General features: G+C 28.5%; 2 protein-coding genes across 3 annotated transcripts; one reads left to right on the top strand and one right to left on the bottom strand.

Annotated features, from left to right (window-relative positions):
* Nucleotides 1–792: 792 nt before the first annotated feature.
* On the bottom strand, nt 793–15035 carry LOC123271422 (attractin-like protein 1). Of its 2 annotated transcripts, none has more exons than XM_044737742.1 (8): nt 14308–15035; nt 11811–12158; nt 11539–11720; nt 8745–9654; nt 5445–6727; nt 3482–3863; nt 3049–3283; nt 793–1623 (listed from the first exon to the last, which is right to left on the bottom strand). In XM_044737742.1, exons 1-8 carry the CDS (start codon nt 14616–14618, stop codon nt 1378–1380), a joined length of 3897 nt encoding a protein of 1298 aa, XP_044593677.1. In that variant the 5' UTR covers nt 14619–15035; the 3' UTR covers nt 793–1377. The 2 variants fall into 2 exon arrangements, with proteins under 2 accessions (XP_044593677.1, XP_044593678.1); XM_044737743.1 differs by having other exon boundaries at nt 3049–3262.
* A 2360-nt stretch (nt 15036–17395) lies between these two features.
* Nucleotides 17396–23032, top strand: LOC123271399 (bromodomain-containing protein DDB_G0270170-like). Its single transcript, XM_044737706.1, has 4 exons — nt 17396–18144; nt 19591–19837; nt 20470–20694; nt 22419–23032. Exons 1-4 carry the CDS (start codon nt 17505–17507, stop codon nt 22846–22848), a joined length of 1542 nt encoding a protein of 513 aa, XP_044593641.1. The 5' UTR covers nt 17396–17504; the 3' UTR covers nt 22849–23032.
* The last annotated feature ends 1498 nt before the right edge of the window (nt 23033–24530 follow it).

Below are 24530 nucleotides of genomic sequence, written 5' to 3'. Positions count from 1 at the left end.
TGTAAATATTACAAAACTTAATGTAGAAAGTGTAAAAGCCACAATTTATAATTTAATATCAAAAATGTGATTAGTAGCTGTCACTGTAGTAAATAACGACTCTTTCATCTTAAAAAATTACAGTTTTAAACAGTAAAAATTGCCGTTTCAATATATAGTCTATACTATGAGGAGAAGGGGAAGGTCTCACACTCGGAGAATTTAACATTTGAAACAGTAAAAATTCTACTCTTAAAATATATATTTTACCAGTTTAAGCAAATCAATAATTATAGTTTAATTTTTAGCGTTGCGTTTAAAATTTACCATTTTACTCTGTAAATATTGACGATGCTTGTATAGAAATTTAGTAACTGTATTTTATATTTTTAAGATATGCGATCATTTTTTAGGGACCAAATGATAAATATCAAAGTCAAAATTCTTAATTATAATACTTAAAAATTTTGGACTTTTATACAGCGAATATTACTGTTTGAAATAGTATTTTCTTCCATGTAAATAATAAATTGTAGCATTTAAATGATAAATATTATAAAGTGATTGTTAAAATCATGATTTTACTGTTTGAAATAGTAATTTTTACCAGTTGATCATTACTTATTATAAATCGACTGTTATTTATTACAGTTTACTTTTTTCCGTGTAATCTTTTTTATTTTTTTGTTTCCGATTGTTAGGAGGGTTGGACTTCATCAGATGTTAATTTTTTGAATTTTCAACTTTTTTTATTTTTTTTTTTGTATTCTTATAATGTTAATAAATAACTTATAAAAAATGGATCATAAAAATATTTATTGCCTTTTTTTTATGGTACTTCAAAAATTACCTGAAATTTCATGCTTCTAGACCAGAATACCCCCTTAATAACTAAAACACTAGTGTCGTATTATATTATACAATTTGATCTTTGACACTGGTATAATCCAATCAATACTACAAAATCAATAATAATCTCTTGCCAATTTTTTTAATTTTTAATTAATAACTTATTTATAAATAACCAAAAATATGGAAGTGTTTAAAAAAAAAATAATAAAGCTAAAATTACAATAATTAAAAATAATAACGGCAGAGAAGACATATTAAGGCAGTCAGAGAGTAAAAAAAAAAATAATAATAATAATAATAATAATAAAAAATTAATCGATTGAACAAGCTCGGAAGCTCTTAGTAATACATATTAATGTCTATGTATTTGAATAATAAAGTTAAAGAGGATGAAATAAAAAAGATTAGATTAAAGAGGAGCGTCCGGTTGAATGTTTAATTCACCGGCGACATAATAACAAAATGTATTAGAGATAATCCCTGTGAATTAAATGCACAGACGGTGAATTTAAAATATTTGTGTATTACCTGTAGGTGTATTAATCGTTAAATACAAGTTGAATCGGGATGTTGACTGGCAGATTTACGGGTTTTTTTGGGCTCTTTTGTTGTTAACTCTTGCGAAGGCCTTCGAGGGCTACCCAGTGTGACTAGAGCTGACGCAACAGCTAATCCAGCACTTTGCCCTGACGGCGTGTACGCCTCGCCGCCGGTTGGTAGTCTGACTAGCAGAGACAGAACTGCTGCTCTGTTTCCATTGCACGGCTCCAAAGCAATAGGACTGGGAGCATCCTAAATATTTATTGTTGATTATTAAATTTAATTAAAAATTAAGTTTAAAAAAAATACGCTCTTTAATTAAGAAATGACCTTGTATCTTGTGAAATATTGACATTTTTAAAGATATAAGCTCATTCTGACATTACACTTATCGAGACCTTTCATTTGAGTACCCACATCAATTTTTCATATATTTTATATATTTATATATATTACATATATGTATATGTGGAAAATATAGTGCAAGAAAGTACAGTGGAATTTACCAAATATTTTGTGAAATATTAACATTTTTAAAGATATAAGCTCATTCTGACATTACACTCATCGATACCTTTCATTTGAGTACCCACATCAATTTTTCATATATTTATATGTATTATATATATATATATATGTATATATGAAAAATATATCAAAAATGCATGTGGGTAATCAAATGAAAGCTCTTGATGAGTGTAACATCAGGATGAGCTTATATCTTTAAGAACGTCAATAGTTCAAGAAGTACAGTGCAATTTAACAAATATCTTGTGAAATATTGACATTTGTAAAGATATAAGCTCATTCTGACATTACACTCATCGAGACTTTTCATTTGAGTACCCAAATCAATTTTTCATATATTTATATATATTATATATGTATGTATAAAAAATATATCAAAAATGCATGTAGGTACTCAAATGAAAGCTCTTGATGAGTATAAAATCAGGATGAGCTTATATCTTTAAAAATGTCAATAGTTAAGAAAGTACAGTGTACTTTAACAAATATCTTGTGAAATATTGACATTTTTAAAGATATAAGCCCATCCTGATGTTACACTCATCGAGACTTTTCATTTGAGTACCCATATCCATTTTTTATATATTTATATATATATTATATATATATATATATATATATGTATATATGAAAAATATATCAAAAAAGCATGTGGGTATTCAAATGATAGCTCTTGAAGAGAGTAACATCAGGATGAGCTTATATCTTTAAAAAAGTCAATATTTAAAAAAGTACAGTGCAATTTAAACAAAAGTCATTATTTAATAAAGTAAAATTTCATTTATTTATAGTTCACAAGTCACGGAAGTCACACAGTGGCTGCAAAGTTTTTAGATTTATTTAACAAACAAATTTATACTGAAAAATCATTTTTAAAAAATTTCATATACAATTTTTTTTTAATCTACATATCAATTTTTTTTGTAGTTTTATTGCCATAATTTGTTACAAAAATTCTAAAAATTATCATTAATTTTTATTTTCTATACACGCTCTTTTGACTTTAAAACATTTCTTTCTTAAAGCTAAAAGGACGAATGTTGAAAAAAAATTTTTTTGCATTTCTCAACTAGATTTTTACTTTTATAAATTCTCAAATTTATTATAGAAAAAAAAAAGTTTTTTAATAAAAAAAAATCTTAAACAAACCTTTTTCTTCTTTTGACCATTGTATGCATCTAAGTCATTGCGCTCAGGATCCGAGAGGACATCTCGCCTCTCAATTTCAACAAGAACTTGACTGAAAGCCCGGCTGGCCATCTGCTCCATTTCTACCAGCAGTCTCTGACGCCTCCGGTACATATCGTACTTTTGTTTTATCTTCCACAGGACAGCAGCCACCAACAGCAAAGCAAGGAAGCACCTGTGCGGTGTCATGTAATCTCTAGTTTACAAGTTAGTACTGCCTCAGATTTATTATAATAAAAACTAATGCGAATGATCGGATGTGATGCGCGTCTTTACTTTAAATCTATCATCTATCATAAATACTAATTCTAATTATTCACTAAACTAAATTAAAATTAAGCTATTGTAAATGTTGATGCCTTAAATAGTAAGTAATACCATTGATAATACTTACGTAGAAAATGTGATGAAAAATTGTTGTAAATTTAATTTAGAATATTGAGAAAATGATATTTGGATCCACAGTGGTGGTTGAAAATCGTAAACGTAAACGTAAAATGTCGTTTGCGTATTATTATCTTCATTTCCAAAATTATAGTCAGCCTTACTGAAACGATGTTTATACGTCGTACAATTGGCACCGAGAAGAAGTGGTTTTTCTGGACTATTGCCCTTTTTTATTGTTATGTTCATCTTGGCAAGTACCGAGCAAGTTATGGAAAATTCAGCGTCTACGTCAGGTTTAGATGGTGAATTTTTAAAATTTATCGCTCGATAGTGCCGGTCTTCCTTTTTACTCAAATTAAATGTAAATTGGTAATCTATAACAAGGTCATCTGCAAGACAAATAATATATCGTTATTATATTATTTATGTATTACTAAAAGTGAATAAATTCAAATTACTCATTTCATATTTTTTTTTAAATTAATTCAAATCAAAGCTAAGGAAAATTTTAAGTTTCATCAATTTTTTTATAAATTTATTTATTTATCTATTAATACAATTCTAATTAAATTTGAATTTTAAAAATTACTGATGTTTTTTTTTTTTTAATTAGTTGTTTTGAACTATTTTTTTAATATGTAATTTTTATAATTATTTGTAATTTAAATGTATTTTTAAGTTTTGTATAAAAAATAAAATTGACAAAATGTTGTAATTGGAGAAAAATAAAGAAAAAACATAAAATTTGGACTACAAAATCTTAATTTTTTGAGAATATTAATAACGTACTCCCGAATCATGAATATAAATATATGAAATTAATAGATTAAAAAAATTTTTTTTTCCAGCTCGCCTACTAAAAATACAAAATAACATTAAAAAAAAAAATTTATTATGATAAGTATTTAGGCTGCATTCAAAAATGCTCTATATTTAGATACATTATTAAAAAATGACCTTGTATCTTAAGAATTATTGACATTTTTAAAGATATAAGATCATCCTGATGTTACATTCATCAAGAGCTTTCATTTGAGTAGCCACATCAATTTTTCATATATTTATATATATTATATATATGTATATATGAAAAATATATATCAAAAATCCATGTGGATACTCAAATGAAAGCTCTTGATGAGTGTAACATCAGGATGAGCTTATATCTTCAAAAAAGACAATATTTAAGAAAATACCAGTGCAATTTAACAAATATCTTGTGAAATATTGACATTTTTAAAGATATAAGTCCATCCCGACAATACACTCATCAAGACCTTTCATTTGAGTACCCACATGAACTTTTGATATATTTTTCATGTATACATATATATAATATATATATAAATATATGAAAAATTGATGTGGGTACTTAAATGAAAGCTTTTGATTCGTGTAACATCAGGATGAGCTTATATCTTAAAAAATGTCCATATTTAAGAAAGTACAGTACAATTTAACAAATATCTTGTAAACTATTGACATTTTCAAAGATATAAGCTCATCCCAACATTACACTCATCAAGAGCTTTCGTTTGAGTACCCACATCAATTTTTCATATATTTATATATATTACATACATGTATATATAAAAAATATATCAAAAATGCATGTGGGTACTCAAATGAAAGATCGTAATGAGTGTAACATCAGGATGAGCTTATATCTTAAAAAAAGACAATATTTAAGAAAGTACATTGCAATTTAACAAATATCTTGTGAAATATTGACAATTTTAAAGATATAAGCTCACCTGGACATTACATTCATCAAGACCTTTCATTTGAGTACCCACATAAATTTTTCATATATTTATATATATTACATATATGTATATATAAAAAATATATCAAAAATGCATGTGGGTACTCAAATGAAAGCTCTTGATTTGCATAACACCATGATGAGCTTATATCTCCAAAAACGTCAATATTTAATAAAATACATTACAAATTAAAAAGAAACTTACAAAAGCAGGAACCCTTGGTCGGATCTCCATTATACAGACTAGAAACATCACACCTTTCGCAGTGATCTCCGATGATTCCTTTAGTAGTACAAAAGCATTTCCCAGTTTCACTAGTACACTCAGTCCCCTGATCATTACAAGAACAAGGCTGGCAAGTAGCGCCATTGAGAGGACTGCCATAGTACCCAGTCATACATTTATCACAATGAGCCCCTCGAGTTAAGTTCCCACACGGCTTTATGCACTCAGTGGTATTAGGATAGCACGTACTGTGCCCATTGCACTGGCAGCTTGGACACTTGGTGAAAAACCACCTATCAATCGGACAAGTGTCTTCAGAACTGCCCATCTTGGGCCCTCTGGCTCCTCCAGCGATGCACTTTCCCTTGCCAGTATTAGAGCCGTCATCGCACCAACCACAGCCAGGGTCTGACCTGCAGCTCAAGCACGAGGAATAAAAGCTGCACCACTCACGACCAGTCTCCGTAGCCCGACACCTCGAGTCACTAGTAGTCCACTCTCTACACTGTCCATAAGGAAAGCTAGCCGGGTACGCATTTTTATCAACACACTTGTGTTCATTCTGGCACCAGATGCAATCAGACTCTGTGCAATTCCTACAAGAAGTGTACTCAACACACGGACTTCTGCAAGTGTCTAAAGACAGTCGCTGAGCTTGAGCCTGGATTGACCCATTCATGATATTTATATCACGAATTTTGGGCGTAGGCTTGCAACGATCTGGACCGTTGGACCACGACCAGTGACAGTTTATATTATTATAGCAAGCTGGACAAGTGTGCAATTGAAGACACTCGACTCCAGTGTGAGCGTCGCATTCTTCTAAAGTGGTAATTCCCGCAAGAGGAGGAGCATTGGCAGTGCGTCTGCACATTTCATACACACAGCTCTTTCCACACCACACGCAGTTGTAAGAAGTTTGGACGCAGGCAGTGCAATCAGTAAGTAATTTACAGAGTTCTTTGTGTGAAGTCATTCCTCTGGGCTGAGTGTCGTCGATGCACTGCATGTATCTTCCATCGTGGACATCATCTGTTCTTAGTATGTCACGAGGAACATCAGCTACGTGCAGACACTCGCTTCTCTGCTTGTCCCAGATGCACTTGGTTCCTGACCTGGAGATCAGACACGAGTTCTGGGTTTGTGGTGTTAAATTAGAACAGCTTCCGGGGGTGTATTTTAACATGTCTGATAACATTTGTCCGTCGAATCCGCCGTATATGTACATTGATTTTTCGAAGACTGTTGCTGAGTGGCCGTACCTGTAAAAAATTTTAATGTTGTAAATAGGTGTAAGATAAACATAGTTTATAAGAAGTAGAGCTAAGTATTATGGTTATATAATACAACGAAACCTAAATAGGATTTTTTACCCACTTTTCCCTAAGAATTCACAAATATCAAATAAATACATATTGTTAACATGTAATGATTATAACTGAAAAATGTAATTAGAAAAATAGTAACAATAAATAAAAACTAATCTTCTGAGTTAAAATAAGGTAAAAGCCCCAATTATTGACACTATAAAAGACAAAGTTATGATTTGATTTTTTTTGAGCAATTAAATATCAATATTGAATTTTGTTTATGGTAATGTCTCAAGTAATGTTTTTACTAATCAATTTCTTATTTTAAAATGATAATCACTGATATTTACTAATTAATTTTAAATAATTGAATAGATTATTCGGATACACCAATTATTGACGGGTTAAAAAACTGATTGATCTAATTATTGACATACCTTAGCCCCAATCATTGACACCTATACGATGCATGCTTCGAATTATCTGCTTATTCTTATTTATCGAAACTTATAATTAAGTAATCAATATTATTAAAGTTTATTAATAATAATTTCCATAAATAATTAATTACTATTAAAAATATAAAAATTAATTTAAAAATAATTTATTTAATCAAAAGAGTTCAAACTCTTACAGTAAATTTTTTAGGTTCAAGTAAAAAAAAAAGGCGTCATAGAGCTGTCGACTGGCTGTCAATATGAGATTCAACTTAAAAATTATCAACTAGTTATTGATACCTATTATTTAAATATTATAAAGCATACAATTAATTTTGATTATTCACTTTTATAAATTTTTCATATATTGTTAATTAAAAAAAAAAAAAAAAAGATTATATAATTAGATAAAGAAATTAATTTAAACTCAGCATTTAAAAAAATTGCTTTTCTAACCAAAGTTGTTAAGAAAATAGACGCTCGTAAGCTCGTTTGATGAACTGCTGCTTTCTTTATTTTTTTTTTTTAATAATTAATATCTAATATTTTGAACTGACAGTAATTTTTTTCAATTTTTTAATTAACTAGAATTTAATAAAAATTTAAATGATAGTTATTCTTATTACAGATAATTAAATATATTTAAAAATAATTTCAAGTGTCAATACTTAGACTCCTGTCAATAATTGGGACTTTTACCTTAGATGAAATTTTAAACTAAGAGTGAAGTTAACCAAGTATCGAATTATCGCAAAAATGTGCACAGAAAAAAAATTTCTTGACTTGAGAACAAAATTCTTGGCTCAAGAAAATTTGTCGGGTGCCTGAAGGAAGACCGAAGTTGTGTTGGCCGAAGTAAAAATTTTTTTTAAAATTCTATTCTTGGTGGAAGTCATTTTTTCTTAATTCAAATTATCATAAATACTTGATACAATAAATTTTTATATTTGATCAAGATTTTTAGATACTTTAGGGAAGCAGCGCCACCTACTTCAGCTGAGAAAAAAATTTTCTCACCTGGAGAAAATTTTTCTCTTGAATATTTGATACCCAGTTTATATTATTTTAGCGTGCAATTATACATATTGAATGAAAAAAATGATGAAATATTATTTGATTTTCCCATTTGACATTTTAATCAATAAAAATAGTAATGAAAATTTAGTTCTATCTTTATATTTAATTTTTTGGAGCAACAGAGAAATTTTCTCAAAACAAGAAAATTTACTTCTATCAAGAACTAAATTTTTTGGAGCAAGAGGCTGAATTTTCTCAAAACAACAAGATTTTTTTGACTTAAATAAATTTTCATGGATCAAGATACGTATTTCTTAAAGCAAGAGAATTAATTTTGTTGCAATAAGTGAAATTTCTTGTCAAAAAAAAATTTTTTTTTTGCTCAAGAAAATAATTAAGAAGAAAAATATTTTCTTGGCTCAAGTTAACCTTTCACCGATTCCTTAGAGGTCAAAAAATTAAGGCGCGCGAAGCGCGCCTTAATTCCTAGTTTAATAAAAAAAAAGTGGCTGTACCTCGGGAGATTAGACATTTCTGGAGGCATTGGGAAGTTGTGCCAGGCGTCGCAGGTCACGTCGTAGGCGATTGTGTCAGCAGAGTAGCACAGAGCGCCGTGGGAGTGGATCGTGTCGTTGTGAGTGTTGCCTCCGAAGACGATCATCAGGCCCCCGGTTATAAAAACGCCCGTGTGGAAGAATCTAGCAGATGGAGCTGAAGTCAAGAGTCTCCAGACTCGGTGGTTAGGATGGTAGGAGTAGATCCGGTTGGTTAAGCTCTGCGTGCTTTGAGACTCGGAGACGTACCCTCCGTAGACGTAGATGAGGTTGGTTAGGGGATCATATGCGGAGCTGTGTCCGTAGCCGCCTTTTACAGGGAACCCCATGGTCTCGACGATCTTCCACTCGCGGGTTCCGAAGGAGTACTCCTGGACGATGTTCAGGTAGCCGTAGTGAGGCGAGTGTCCAAAGATTACCACCATCTTTTCGCTCTTGTCGTAACTGTGGATTAAATTGGCGGTATGGCCGGCTACTTTCAGGGGACCGCACATTGTTTTGTTGTTGCAATTGTGCCTTACTGTTACGTTCTCCCAGACTTTTGCGGATACGTCGAACGCCCACAGTTCGTTTGTTACTGTTGAATTCTTAATTACCCCGCCGTACATGTAAATTTTATCACCAAATAACACACATGAGTGCGCGTATCGCGGCGCTGGACGCATACCCTCGATGTGTGGTGTCTCCCAAACGTTTCCATTGAAATCGTAAACGTATATCATCTTGGATTTATGAAAGCTTTCACCGCCGACTACGTACAATGAGTCACGCCAGACCACTGAACAGTGACTTGCTGAGCCTTCTGGGGAAAAGTCATTGTATGATATCGTTTCCCAGTAACCACGTTCCACTCTTTGGCTACAGTCTGAACCTGTTTTTTGTAATTTGGAAATAAATTTATTTGTTATTATTAATAGATTTTTTTTATTTTATAATGAAAAATTTCTTTTTTTTTAGACACAATTTTATTGATAATTTTTATTTGTTTTAAAAATAAGAAATGTAATCCTTGCAGTCACTATGGGACGTCTGTAATTTGTGAACTATAAATAAATAAAATTTTGATTTATTAAATAATGACTTTTGTTAAATTGCACTGTACTTTCTTAAATATTGAAGTTTTCAAAGATATAAGCTCATCCTGATGTTACACTCATCGAGAGCTTTTATTTGAGTACCCACATGCATTTTTGATATATTTTTCATATATATATATATATAAATATATCAAATATATGAAAAATTGATGTGGGTACTCAAATGAAAGCTCTTGATGAGTGCAATGTTGGGATGAGCTTATATCTTTAAAAATGTCAATATTTCACAAGATATTTTTTAAATTGCATTGTACTTTCTTAACTATTGACCTTTTTAAAGATATAAGCTCATCCCGATGTTAAACTCATCAAGAGCTTTCATTTGAATACCCACATGCATTTTTGATATATTTTTCATATATACATATATGTAATATATATATAAATATATCAAATATATGAAAAATTGATGCGGGTACTCAAATGAAAGCTCTTGATGAGTGCAATGTTGGGATGAGCTTATATCTTTAAAAATGTCAATATTTCACAAGATATTTGTTAAATTGCATTGTACTTTCTTAACTATTGACCTTTTTAAAGATATAAGCTCATCCTGATGTTACACTCATCAAGAGCTTTCATTTGAGTACCCACATGCATTTTTGATATATTTTTCATATATACATATATTTAATATATATAAATATACTAAATATATGAAAAATTGATGTGGGTACTCAAATGAAAAGTCTCGACGAGTCTAATATCTGAATAAGCTTATATCTCTAAAAATGTCAATAGTTCTCAAGATACAAGATAATTTCTTAATTATGTATCTAGAAGTAGAGTATTTTCAAATGCAGCCTAAATACTTATCATAATAAATTGACTATCCTTGAGAATGATATGAAACCTTGAAAAGGCACGAATTCAAGTCAAGACCTTTTCACTAAATTTCACTAAAAAACCGATTTTATCATATGAATATCCTGTACACAAAATTTTTCTTATTCTCTTAATAATATAAATAATTTACTATAAAATTTTTTAACAACTACAATTAAACTTTCTCCATAAAATTGTGTCTAAAAAAAGAGTTTAAAAAAGTTAAAAAAATAATTCATTTGATAATAGATCTACATTCAATATTATATGACCAGGGTCTCAATTAATGTTATTATAACACAATTTTATTGACATATTTACACCGCTACGAATTAAATAACCATGTGATAATAAAACGTCTATAAATACAATAAAGATGTAATAACAAAGAATTATATAAAAAAAAAATATTAGATACTTATTACTCAATAAAATTGTGTCAAAAAATTTTTTTTTCATTTGTAATTTAATTACAAATTATAAAACTTGTTTTCAGTCTCTCCGCCATTGCATAAAATAATTTATTTGAAATATTTCGTAAGTCCCGACATCTTTATTAATCTAATAAAAATTTAAATATTTAAGCAAAATTCTCAAGAGAGTTATTTTTATCACCATTGAATAATTTAAAAAAAAAAACAACCAAAGAATAGAGATAAACTTTTTAAAAAGATTAATAAAAAATAAATAAAAAATATATGATAATAATAATAATAATAATAATAAATATTCCAAGAATTTTATAAAATATTCTATGATAAGACCGGAGTTTTTTTTTTTTTTCAATTTTTATGATAAAAAATGCATAAATACTTAGTAATTATTTTTTTTACCTTTATATCCCGGCAAACAAATACATTGATGTCTCTCACGATCACACTCGCCTTGATTGTGATGCTGAGAGCAATTATTGGGACAAACCGGAGAATCACAGGCTTCGCCAGTCCAAGTTGCATCACAAGTACAAACTCCCTCAATACAAACACCATTTCCTGAGCAATCTATATGCGAGTACCTTATATCCAATATAAAAGATTAATATTTTACGTAACTTAATCTTGTAACGCATAATATAAAAAAAGTAAATCAATAAAATGAAGTTTACCTGCTAGGACAAGCATTAGTTTTATATGTAATATTAAATCCGCTCATATTATAAGCTACGTCGGAATAAAAATGTAGGAAGACGCTGCCAGATCGTGCTATTACTTCCGGAACCCGACGGATGTGGTAATCATCCTTGTGCATCAATCCGGTAAATACGCCAAGTAGCGGTGCCTCAACGCTATCGCCGTCGTATATATACAAGTGATCCCAGCCACATTCTGTCGCAAATTCTTCAATATGCATCCGAATTGAGGAATTCTGGCTGCTCTCGATCAGCCACGAGCACTTAACATCTGTCGAGTAATTCCCAGCTCCATCGTGGATGCTCCCCGACGCTGCTGTCAGCCTGAAAAATATACACACCTCGTTATTTATTCTTCTTTACATTAACTTTGTATCTACCAAAACATTTAAATATTCTATACGTGTCATAAGTCCTTTTTTTATTTATTTTTTTTTTTTTTACTATGAATAAGTATACTGATAAATTATTTAATCACTATTTGCAATACAAATTATTTTTAAAAGTATAAAAAAATTTTTTTTTAATCATAAATTACTAAGAAATATTTAAATAAATTTTTTAATAATTTATTAGTTGAAAAAATATCTGTTAATTTTGTGAAAATAAAATTAGCACAGCTGACAATTTTCAGAAGTTTTTTTATTAATAAAATTATTACAAAAAAATTAAAAGAAAAAATTCTACATGCTAAAAATTTAAAAAACTATATGTGCAATTTTTTTTAAATATTTTTTTATTACTAATTCTATTAATAAAAAAAAATTAAATTTGTTCGCTGTCAGCTAATTTTAGTTTCATATTAATTTTTTATGAAAATAAAGTAAGCTGAGATCTAAAAGTTTGTAGAATTTTTTTTTATTGAAAAAATTATTACAAAAAAATTAAAAGAAAAAATTGCACATGCAAAAAATTTGAAAAACTATACGTGCAATTTTTTAAAAATATTTTTTATTGTTAATTCAATTAATAAAAAAAAAAAAAAATAAAAATTTTTCACTGGCTAATTTTAATTTCATATTAATTTCTAAATTATAATAAAAATTTTTCTTTTAACAAAATTCTATGTAATATGTCGTATAATTATTGACAAAGAAATGCAAGATGAAAATGTTAGAGCTGTTAATTGTTATAAATAAAATCCAGCAGCTCCAAATTTTATTTAGAGTCTAAATAAATCGAAATTGGTAATGAATGAATTATGGAAGCCATCAGATGGCAAATAAAATAAATAGAGTGCAAATAAAAATTGAAATAAAAAAATTCCACATGCAAAAAATTTGAAAAACTATAGTGCAATTTTTAAAAAATATTTTGTTGTTACTATTTCAAATAATAAAAAAAAAGTAAAAATTTTTCGCTGGCTAATTTTAGTTTCATATTAATTTTTAAATTATGATAAAAAATTTTTTTTTTAATTCTATAAAATATGATTACACTAACGTTAGCCGACATTTTTAATTTTCTGTTTTTTTTTTTTTTCATTAATTAAATTAAAAAAAAAAAAAAAATATTTTTTTAAATTGCACTTATAATTTTTCAAGTTTTTTACAAATGAAATTTTTTATTGTAATAATTTTTTCAATAAAAATAAAAATTCTATAAATTATTAACTTAATTTTCATTAAAATATATGATACCGAAGTTAGCAGACATTTAACAATTAAAAAAATTTTTTTTTATTCATTAAATTAGATCTAAAAAAATATTCTAAAAAATTCCATGCATTGTTTTTTAAATTTTCTAGATATGGAATTTTTTGACAATTTTTTTGTTATAAATTTTTTAATAAAAAGGATTCTAAAAATTGTCAGGTGTCTGCTAACTTTATTTTTATTAAAATATGACATATAATTATAGACAAATAAATGCAAGATGAAATTGTTAGAGCTGTCAATTGTTATAAATAAAATCCAGATGATACTAAAGTTAGCCAAAAAAATATTTTTTAAAAATTGCACTTAAAATTTTTTACAAATGAAAAATTTTTTTTTTTGTGGTCATTTTTTCAATAAAAAACTTTTTAAATGTCGGCTAACTTAATTTTCATGAATCCAGCGGCTCTAAATTTTATTATAAGAATTAATTTAGCAGAAATTTAATAATTAATATAATGTTTTTAACAAATAAATTATGTGAAGAAAAAATTGAGATGTAGAAATAAAAAAAAATACAATTTTTAAAAAATGATTTTTCAGAAAAAATTTATTTGTTAAATAAAATTAAAAAATGATCAAGTGACTTTTAACTTTAATGTCATAATTTTATTTAGAGTTTAAATAAATCGAAATTGGTGATGAATAAATAAATAAATTATCAGATGGCAAGTAAAATAAATAGACTGTTGGTAGAGTGTGAATGTGTGCTAACGGGTGTGATGTTAATGATTAACATAACGGGAAATAAAGTTAAACCTCAGATAATAAAAATAATAATATTAACAATAATAAAAATAAAAAGTAAATGAGTTTACCTGATTTTTCCACTGCAGTACTGACAAGCAGAACCCTGCCAGCCATCATGACAGACACAACTACCATTGACACAATTACCGTTGACACAATTGATGGAATCGCATGTTGATTCTGATGAGGATGAGGACGAAGAAGAAGACGATGATGCTGTCGCTGTGCTCCATAGCACCGCGACCCACAATAAAACTATCCATAAAAACATACACGGTATACCAGACAGCAGTTTGCTCCTGTTATCATTTCTCCAGGGGTTTTTCCGGCGGTATTTTGATTTATATATAAATAGAAACATCTGCATGACTTCTGCCATTTTGGTAGGCTTCCATGTCCGATGAGACAATGGCCGATGGCGGCGCAAGACACCTCTTGCAATCACACACCTCTACTCACTTGGCTGGTGAAAAAGAGAATGCGGTCTCTGCTCCCTGCTTCGATGATCCGACCCGACCGCTTTCCAACCGCTCACCGACGATACTCAACAGTCAACACACAGTCACACACGTCACTGTACGCCGCCACCATCCAGACCAATGGACACTCCAATTGTCTCCTGTCTGCGAACTACTACTACTACTACTACTTATATATATAGTACTTATGTTATATGTTATGTACTCTCTATTCTGCTTTTCACGGTTTTCTCTGTCTCACCGTATGGAGGGCAGAGAACACGAGAATGTCTTATATGGGGACAACAACTTTAAAGATGTCCAGCTGTAGGCAGAAATTTACAACTTTTAAACTCACCGAAATAGCGCTAGTGTAGCTAAAGCTAAAGCTGAAGAGAGTAATGTGAATTTAGCAGATTTTAATGGAGTGAAGTAGGCTGTTTTTAAATTAAATACCTTTAGTTTATAAAACCTCAATTACTTACGTAGTCCAATAAAATTTTTTTATTTTATTTGAAAAAGTTGCAGCTGTAATCATAATAATTAGGACAATGCAAGATGATTTTGTTGATATTGTTAATTTTTTAGGTTTTTATGAAAATTGAATAAATCATGAAATTTAATTTACCACTCACTTGATAATTTTTGTATTTTATTTAATAATAAAATTTCAATATTATTAAGAGAGTAAGCAAAATTATGTGGCCAGTGTATTTATATAATAAAATGTGCCTTTTCATGGTTTCATATCATTCTCACCCATAATCAATTTATGATAATAAGTATTTAGGCTAAATTTGAAAATGCTCTATTTCTAGATACATAATTAAGAAATGACCTTGTATTTTGAGAACTATTGACATTTTTTAAGATATAAGCTCATCCTGATGTTACACTCATCAAGACCTTTCATTTAAGTACCCACATCAATTTTTCATATATTTTATATATTTATATATATGTATATATATGAAAACTATATAAAAATGCATGTGGGTACTCAAATGAAAGCTCTTGATGAGTCTAACATTAGGATGAGCTTACATCTTGAAAAATATCAATAATTAAGAAATTACCTTGTTTCTGGAGAACTATTGACATTTTTAAAGATATGAGCTCATTCTGATGTTACACTCATCAAGACCTTTCATTTAAGTACCCACATCAATTTTTCATATATTTTATATATTTATATATATGTATATATGAAAACTATATAAAAATGCATGTGGGTACTCAAATGAAAGCTCTTGGTGAGTCTAACATTAGGATGAGCTTACATCTTGAAAAATATCAATAATTAAGAAATTACCTTGTTTCTGGAGAACTATTGACATTTTTAAAGATATAAGCTCATTCTGATGTTACATTCATCAAGACCTTTCATTTGAGTACCCACATCAATTTTTCATATATTTACATATATTATATATATGTATATATGAAAAATATATGAAAAATGCATGTGGGTACTCAAATGAAAGGTCTTGATGAGTCTAACATCAGGATGAGCTTACATCTTGAAAAATATCAATAATTAAGAAATTACCTTCTTTCTGGAGAACTATTGACATTTTTAAAGATATAAGCTCATTCTGATGTTACACTCATCAAGACCTTTCATTTGAGTACCCACATCAATTTTTCATATATTTACATATATCATATATATGTATATATGAAAAAAATATCAAAAATGCATGTGTTTACTTAAATGAAAGCTCTTGATGAAAATAACATCGGAATAAATTTATATCTTTAAAAACGTCAATATTTAAGAAAGTACAGTGCAATTTAACAAAAATCATTATTTAATAACACGAAATTTTATTTATTTATAGTTCACAAGTCACGGTAGTCACATAGTGACTGCAAGGTTGCTAGTATTTTATAATTGATTTGTCATAAAAATAAAAAAAAATGTCAGATATCTGCTGAGTTAATTTTCATCAATCCAAGACCTATCACGCACTAAATACATAACTTTTGTTTCATACAATAATATCACTTCCAAAAATACTATTTTTGGAAAATTTTTAGGAGAAAAATATTTTTTTAATAATTTTTGTCCTACTCCAAGTAACTTTTGGCACTAACTTTAAAATTCACATTTTCGCTGAAGAACTGTCACCTGGTGGCCAGAATTGAAACTAAAAGTGTTACAAAAATTCTTAGCCAATAAAATTCTCCCCGACTTCATTTTAAAAAAATAATTTCAAATAAATTGAATATTTAACAAAATAAATATACATGAATTTATTCATTCAAATATTAATTACCAAAATAAAAATATCTTAATAATAAAAGTAATATTAAAACTAAACCGTAAATTTATTTTTTAATTACAAAAAAAAAAATAAAATTTTATTCTAAAAGTAGTTAAAAAAAAATTTTTTTTTCTTAAAAAATAAATTCTATTAATTAAATAAATTTATTAAAAAATTTTAATAAATTATAAAAAATAATTGCGCGCGCATGCATGCACGTAGACTTGGGGTGCCGCGGAATAATCGAAATACGAAACAAACGACGGTACTCTACAGTACGAAGTTGATCGCGCTGTCAAACTGATTCTTCCGATGAATAATAAATTTTCAATAATAATAAATAATAAATAATAAATTAAAAAATAATTATCAATTAATTAATTCTGAACTAGTGCGCTAATTACCGTGCTCTTATAATTACCAAGTGATTTCCAAAAAAAAAATGATTTAATAAAATATCCGAGAGTAGCTCCAAGGTATGTCGGAGAATCATTAAAAATAAAAAAACCAAATTATTACTATTCACAAAAAAGTAATAAAATGTTTGTTGATAGTGAAGAAATGATCGGACCGTCTTCAGAAATGAGTAATGAATCCGAGACAGTGCGCGGGAAACGTCGGACCTTTGACGAGCTGGACATCGATAGTTTCTGCGAAGAAATCTGCCAGTCCACGAAAAAACACCACTCAATGGAGCTAAATGACGATCCGATGGATATAAGTGTGGCTACTTCTTCTTTTCCGCTTGTCGCTTCAATCCAGGAACCTTCTTCTAACCCTGGATCCGTCGCTCGGCTAGAAGTTCTCGTCGTCGACGGGACCTGGGACATGGAGAACTTCGAAAAGTCGGACTTTATCCAGCTTGAGTCCTCGGATATTATTGAACCTGAAATTTTAAACGACGCTCAGAATATTACTGGGGATTTTGAAACTGTTCTTTCTTACTGGGAAGTCCCTGAGGAACAAGTTAAAGTTAATAGTATTAATAAAAATAATAAAAATAATAATAATAACAGTAATCGTAACAATACAAATAATTTTCATCAAAATTCTGTTAATAAAAGTAACAGGAATTTTAATGATAACAATCAGTTGGATGAAGAAGACGGCAATCTTTCCTGGTTATTGGATTTTAAACTTGACTCTTTAATTGAAGCACCTGATGACAAAATAATTACCAGTGCGTAAAATTTTGTTTTTTTATTTTTGATTAATTATTTTGAGAAAATTTAGTTTTTTTTTAATTATGAGAAATTGGCAGATATTTATTTATTTTTTTGCCAATACATAAACCCAATAACAGGGATGAAAATTAAGTCAGCCAACATCTAAAAATTTTTAGATTTTTTTTTTTCATTGAAAAAATTATTATAAAAAAATTTTTTTAAAATTTCATTTGTAAATAACTTAAAAAACTGCCAGTTTAATTTTTAAAAAATATTTTTTTGTTCTAATTTCTTTAATGAAAAAAAAATGAAAAAATTATAAACGTCGGCTAACTTAATTTTCATATAACAGGGCTACTTAATTTTTACAATGAAGATTTTGACAGAGTGAAAGATTTGAATAATAGTTTGACTTTATATAAACTAAAGTTTCTATATTTAATTAATTATTATAATTGACACTTGAAAATTTTTTTTTTAATATTAAACCAAGTTTAGAAAATTATTGAAAAAGTCGGAATTTTATTAGAGCTTCTAAAGATTGAATTTTTTAAATAAATTTGGTAATTATTTTAATTTTCATTTTTTTTGAACGAAATTTTTTTTTTTAATTTTGATATTTTTTTTGAAATACATAAAAAAAGTTGGTAATCACAATTTTAACAAATTTTTTTAGAAAATTGTGATATTCAATTTTTTTTTGTTTGTTATTTATGTACTTAAAAAAAAAAATCAAAAAAAGATAAAATAGAAATTTTATTCAAAAATATGAGAGCCGAAATTTTTTCCAATTTTTGAAGGCAAAAAATCTATCAAAATCTTTATTTTTTTCTTTCACGATATTTTTTATCATAAATGCTTGGTAAAAAAAAAGAAGAATAAAAAGAAAATTAAAAATGTTAATTTTTCACCTAAATATGGCCAAAAATGGGGTCATCTATTTTAATTTTCATTTTTTTAAACGAAATTTCTGATTTTATTGATAAATATTTTTTTTTATGTACTTAAAAAAAAAAAAATGTATCAAAAACATCAAAAAAAGATAAACTAAAAATTTTATTCAAAAACAAGAGAGCCAAAATTTTTTCCATTTTTTAAAGGCAAAAAATCTTTGAAAATCTTTATTTTTTTCTTTCACAATATTTTTTATCATAAAAATTAAAAAATGTTAATTTTTTATCTAAATATGCCCAAAAATAGGCTCTTATTATTAAAACAAAATTAAAAAATTAATTTATTGAAATTTTTAAACAATTTTATTTTACTGAAGAAATAAAAAATTTTCTAGATTTGGATTAAAAATTTTTAAGTTTATTTAAAATTATTTTTTTCTAAAACAAGAAAGATGCTTTAAAAAAATTTTAACTAAGAAATAAAATATTTAAAAATTTTAAACAAATAAATTTCTCATAAATTTTGTCAAAATAAATTTTTTTTAAGAGTAAAATGAATTTTTTTAGCAACCAAAAGCCGACAACCATTCAATTGCTCGGACAACGCATCAATGTACCAAAGCTTGAAGAAAAGTCTTGCTGATGAATCAGTACAAAAACAACCAAGTGTTCCCAGCGGGTTATTAAACAATCCAAAGTACTCGGAGCGTTATGGCGGGCTGAAGAAACCGCCGTTTACATACACTGAGCTAATAGAACACGCTTTGCAAGAACGGGGTGAATTGACAGTATCAGCAATTTATCAATGGATATCGTGAGTGTTTTTATGGGAGAAATGTAAATATTTAGTGTTTAGTATTAAGTATTAAGTATTGAATTGTTAAAAGCATCGAATGTATTACGGAGAATCGGTATAAAATTATAGATCGGGTGATTTAAGATAGTTGGGGTGCAGGCTATTGAGTGGTACCTGCTGGTACCATTGTCCGTGATGGGTGGTGGTACCAAGCCGTACCACTCACCCTCGTACCCTCTATCCACTTTACTTGCCGCACTATTGAGCTTTCGGGCCTTTAATTTTAAGACACGAGACAATATTTATGTATTTGTTTTTTATCATTTTCTTCCGGTGAAAATATTATCTCAAATTATCATCGCTGTTTAATATGATGTCTTACTCTTGTTGGAATAATTTCTGTTCTTTCTATACTTCGTTATCTTCTTTTTATTTAGTTTTAGGAGAAGTAAAAATTTTTATAAGTTCGCTTGCAGTCGAGCGTGCGAACGGCAGCCAGGTGAAGTAAATTACTTAGAAGGGAGAGTTGAGAATTGTTTTGCAATTGAAATTTTGAGTTTGTCAATTGAAACGTTTATTTACTAAATACTTCCTGCGAAATAAATTTATGGGTGGTTAATTTATTTATTTATTTTTTTGCTTTTTACTAGGGAACATTTTCCGTACTACAAAAGCAATGATGACCGATGGAAAAATTCTGTGAGACATAACTTATCGATCAACCCTCACTTTCGAAAAGGATCTAAAGCGCCTCATGGCGCAGGACATCTTTGGACAATCGCTAATCGAAACGAAATGCGACCTCGGCCTTTGCTGACAAATATACCTGGGATTTCTGGGAGACAAAGCAAAAGTATTGCTGATAATGACGCTAGGTATAAAATATATATTCATACGTAGATTTTAATTAAAAAAAAAAAAGCAAATTTTTATTTAACTGTAATGAAATTGATTTAGGCTGCATTCGAAAGGGCTCTATTCCTAGATACATAATTAAGAAATTACCTTGTTTCTGGAGAACTATTGACATTTTTAAAGATATGAGCTCATTCTGATGTTACACTCACCAAGAGCTTTCATTTGAGTACCCACATCAATTTTTCATATATTTACATATATTATATATATGTATATATGAAAAATATATCAAAAATGCATGTGGGTACTCAAATGAAAGCTCTTGATGAGTGTAACATCGGGATGAGCTTATATCATTAAAAATATCGATAGTTAAGAAAGTACAGTGCAATTTAACATATATCTTGTGAAATATTGACCTTTTTAAAGATATAAGCTCATTCTGATGTTACACTCATCAATACCTTTCATTTGAGTACCCACATCAATTTTTTCCATATATTTATATATATTATATATATGTATATATGAAAGATATATCAAAAATACATGTGGACACTCAAATGAAACCTCTTGATGAGTGTAACATCAGGATGAGCTTATATCTTAAAAAATGTCAATAATTAAGAAATGACGTCGTATTTTGTCTACTGATGATATTTTCTACTATATAAGCTCATCCTGGAGTGACACTCATCGAGACCTTTCATTTGAGTACCCACATCAATTTTTCATATATTTTATATATTTATATATATATATATTAGGGTGTGCCAAAATGTAACTTCCGTGGAGAACCTTTTAAAATTGGAATTTTGAGTTCCGCTTTTAACAGGGGCTGCGTTTGGGCATTTCCTGAGATATTTTGGTGTGAGATGATGTATTTGATTTTCATAGAATTTTTTAACAGGAGATTTAATTGGGTACTTCCGGCCAAATTATGAATTTTCACCGGAAATGCTCAAACTAAGCTTCTGTTAAAAAATTCTATGAAAATCAATTACATCGTCTCACACCAAAATATCTCAGGAAATGCCCAAACGCAGCCCCTGTTAAAAGCGGAACTCAAAATTCCAATTTTAAAAGGTTCTCCACGGAAGTTACATTTTGGCACACCCTAATATATATATTACATATATATATATATATATATATATATATATATATATATATACATGAAAAACATATCAAAAATGCATGTGGGTACTCAAATGAAAGCTCTTGATGATTATAACATCGGGATGAGCTTATATCTTCAAAAACGTAAATAGTTAAGAAAGTCCAGTGAATTTTAACATATATCTTATGAAATATTGACATTTTCAAAGATATGAGCTCACTCTGACATTACACTCATCGAGACCTTTCATTTGAGTACCCACATCATTTTTCATATATTTATATATATTATATATATGTATATATGAAAAATTGATGTGGGTATTCAAATGAAAGCTCTTGATGAGTGTAACATCGGGTTGAGCTTATATCTTTAAAAAGGTCAATAGTTAAGAAATTACAGCGCATTTTGTAATTTTTTAATTGATAATAGCAATTTTCATTCGTATTTAGTTAACAAAAATAAATAAAAAATTTAGGCCGCGGTTTTTATATCAATAATAATAAATAAAATATTTCATGAAGTGAATTTCAATTAAAAATTATCCACTCCAAAAATTTTCTACAGAATAACTTGTTCTCAAATTTTCTCCTAAAAAATTAAAAAATTTTCTTTTTTTAGAAACAATGTTACAATTGACGAAGTAGCAGCAGCAACAGCAAGTATAACCCAACCGGAGGTATTGTCTCCAATAAGCCTCGAGCACTGCGCAGAGCAAATACTGAACGGCATAAAGAAGGAAGTACAGGTGCAGTACTTGATGCCGATAATGACAGTCCAGAGAGAGGACCCAGAAACCGGGCACAGACACCTGGAGCTCAGCGCCAACAAGCAAACGGGAACAGATTTCCTGAACCCAGTGGCCAAAGAAGTCGTCGCCGAGGAGTGTGGGCTCATTGGGGAGAGCTACCTAGTCACAGATCTCAACCCTTCGGCTCTGGGTCTTAATTTTATCGAACCCGAAACAATAACCCCAGATCACTTGTTCGGCGAAGAACTGAGCTTCCAGTTCTACGAATTGACTTCGCCCTCGCAGCTCCAATCAGCCTGACACTCGGAGAAAAATCAACTCCGCGTGATATTGATCGACGGGAGCAAAGTTTTGAGAGTCGGTGACTGCTCCAAAGACCTGGATGAGGATCAATCAGCTGGACAGAATCCAAAGGAAGAATAATTGACGAACGTCGTTAACAGTTGATTAAATTAATTAATTTTTTATGGTACTTAAATTAACAAAAATCTGTCAATTTTTTGGATTTTTATAACTTCTAAATTATCAAAAAATTTTATTTTTAAAATTTTACGTTTAGAATTTTAAATGAAAATTTATTAAAAATATTTTCTTTAAAATAAAGTAAAAGATCCAGTTATTGACACTGGCCTAATTGTTTGACACTTGCAATTTTATTGTAATTAAAAAAATAAAATGTTCTTAAAAAATCAATAATATTAAAATTTCAAATTCAAAAATTATATTTATTAATTTATTAAAGTTGGTTTATTTTTTTTTAATTAAAATAAAATTGCAAGTGTCAATAACTGGGTCTTACTTTAAGGGGGTTTTCTGCACTGATAAAAGGATTTGTTTATAGTAAAAAATATTTGTTAATATTTAACAAATCATTTATTAGAGAGCACTTTTTAGTCCTTAACAAATATTTTTTAGTATTCAGAAAGATTTATTAATATTTAATAAATTAATATCAGATTTATTAAATACAAACAAATCATTTTAAATACTAAGAAATATTTGTTTAATACTAAAAAGTGGTTTCTAATAAATGATTTGTTAAATATTAACAAATTTTTTTAACTACAAACAAATCCTTCTATCAGTGTGATTCGATGTCCTGATTTTTGAGCATTTTTTTGGGATTTTTTTGTAAAGACCAATGGAGCGATAGAACTTTGAACTTTTTACAATTCATTTTTGCATATTTCAAGAGTATACAGTTAAATTTTTAGCTAAAAATATTCAGTAGAATTGAAGTTATAGTTGATCTAAAGACACCCGCCTCGAAAAAAATTGACTTTCATTTCCTCCATGATATCAGCTGATTGGTTCATTTGAAACAAAAAAACCTGGCGAGGTTTTAATCACCATACTTAAATACATCGAATGGACTACGATCAAGAAAAAAATTTTGAAAATTTCTATTTTTTTTTGTATCAAAAAGTTGAAAGAAAAAAAAATGAAATTCGGACTTTATTGTTCCTAAGTCTGTAAAAAATCCAATTTTCAAAATTTTTCTTTGATCGTACACGGAAAAAATAAGATAACACTGGGTATAATCTCAGATTATACTCAGTGATTTCTGTGGTGAAAAAAAATTTCAGGTAGTAGCTAGAAAAATCCAGATTATACTCATTGTAATTTGGATTATACTCATTGTAATCTGGATTATACTAGCTACTATCTGAAATTTGTTTTCATTCAGTATAATTTGGGATATCTTATGTCATCTTTTTCTTTCCGTGTATTTAAGTATACAGATTAGAACCCCGCCAGATTTTTTTTGTTTTATATGAGCCAATCAGCTGATATCATGGAGAAAATAAGTGTCAATTTTTTTCGAGGTGGGTGTCTTTAGTTTAACTATAACTTTAATTCTAATGAATGTTTTTAGCTAAAAATTTAACTGTATACTCTTGAAATATGTATAAATAAATTGCAAAAATTTCAAAGTTCTATCTCTTCATGCTCAAAAATCAGGACATCGAACCAGAAGACCC

Source organism: Cotesia glomerata, linkage group LG9, assembly GCF_020080835.1.
Source record: "Cotesia glomerata isolate CgM1 linkage group LG9, MPM_Cglom_v2.3, whole genome shotgun sequence".
Taxonomy (NCBI): Eukaryota; Metazoa; Arthropoda; class Insecta; order Hymenoptera; family Braconidae; genus Cotesia; species Cotesia glomerata.
Note: the sequence above shows the minus strand (reverse complement) of the source record. Positions and strands in the feature narration are given on the sequence as shown.

Excerpts from the sequence above, each read along its gene's own strand:
- LOC123271422 (XM_044737742.1), bottom strand. The coding sequence starts at position 14,618 with ATGGCAGAAGTCATGCAGATGTTTCTATTTATATATAAATCAAAATAC. Across the intron at positions 12,159-14,307 it reads TACTGCAGTGGAAAAATCAG|GCTGACAGCAGCGTCGGGGA; the intron begins GTAAACTCATTT and ends TATATTTTTCAG. Across the intron at positions 6,728-8,744 it reads GAAATGTCTAATCTCCCGAG|GTACGGCCACTCAGCAACAG; the intron begins GTACAGCCACTT and ends AATTTTTTACAG.
- LOC123271399 (XM_044737706.1), top strand. The coding sequence starts at position 17,505 with ATGTTTGTTGATAGTGAAGAAATGATCGGACCGTCTTCAGAAATGAGT. Across the intron at positions 18,145-19,590 it reads TGATGACAAAATAATTACCA|CAACCAAAAGCCGACAACCA; the intron begins GTGCGTAAAATT and ends GAATTTTTTTAG. Across the intron at positions 20,695-22,418 it reads ATTGCTGATAATGACGCTAG|AAACAATGTTACAATTGACG; the intron begins GTATAAAATATA and ends TTCTTTTTTTAG.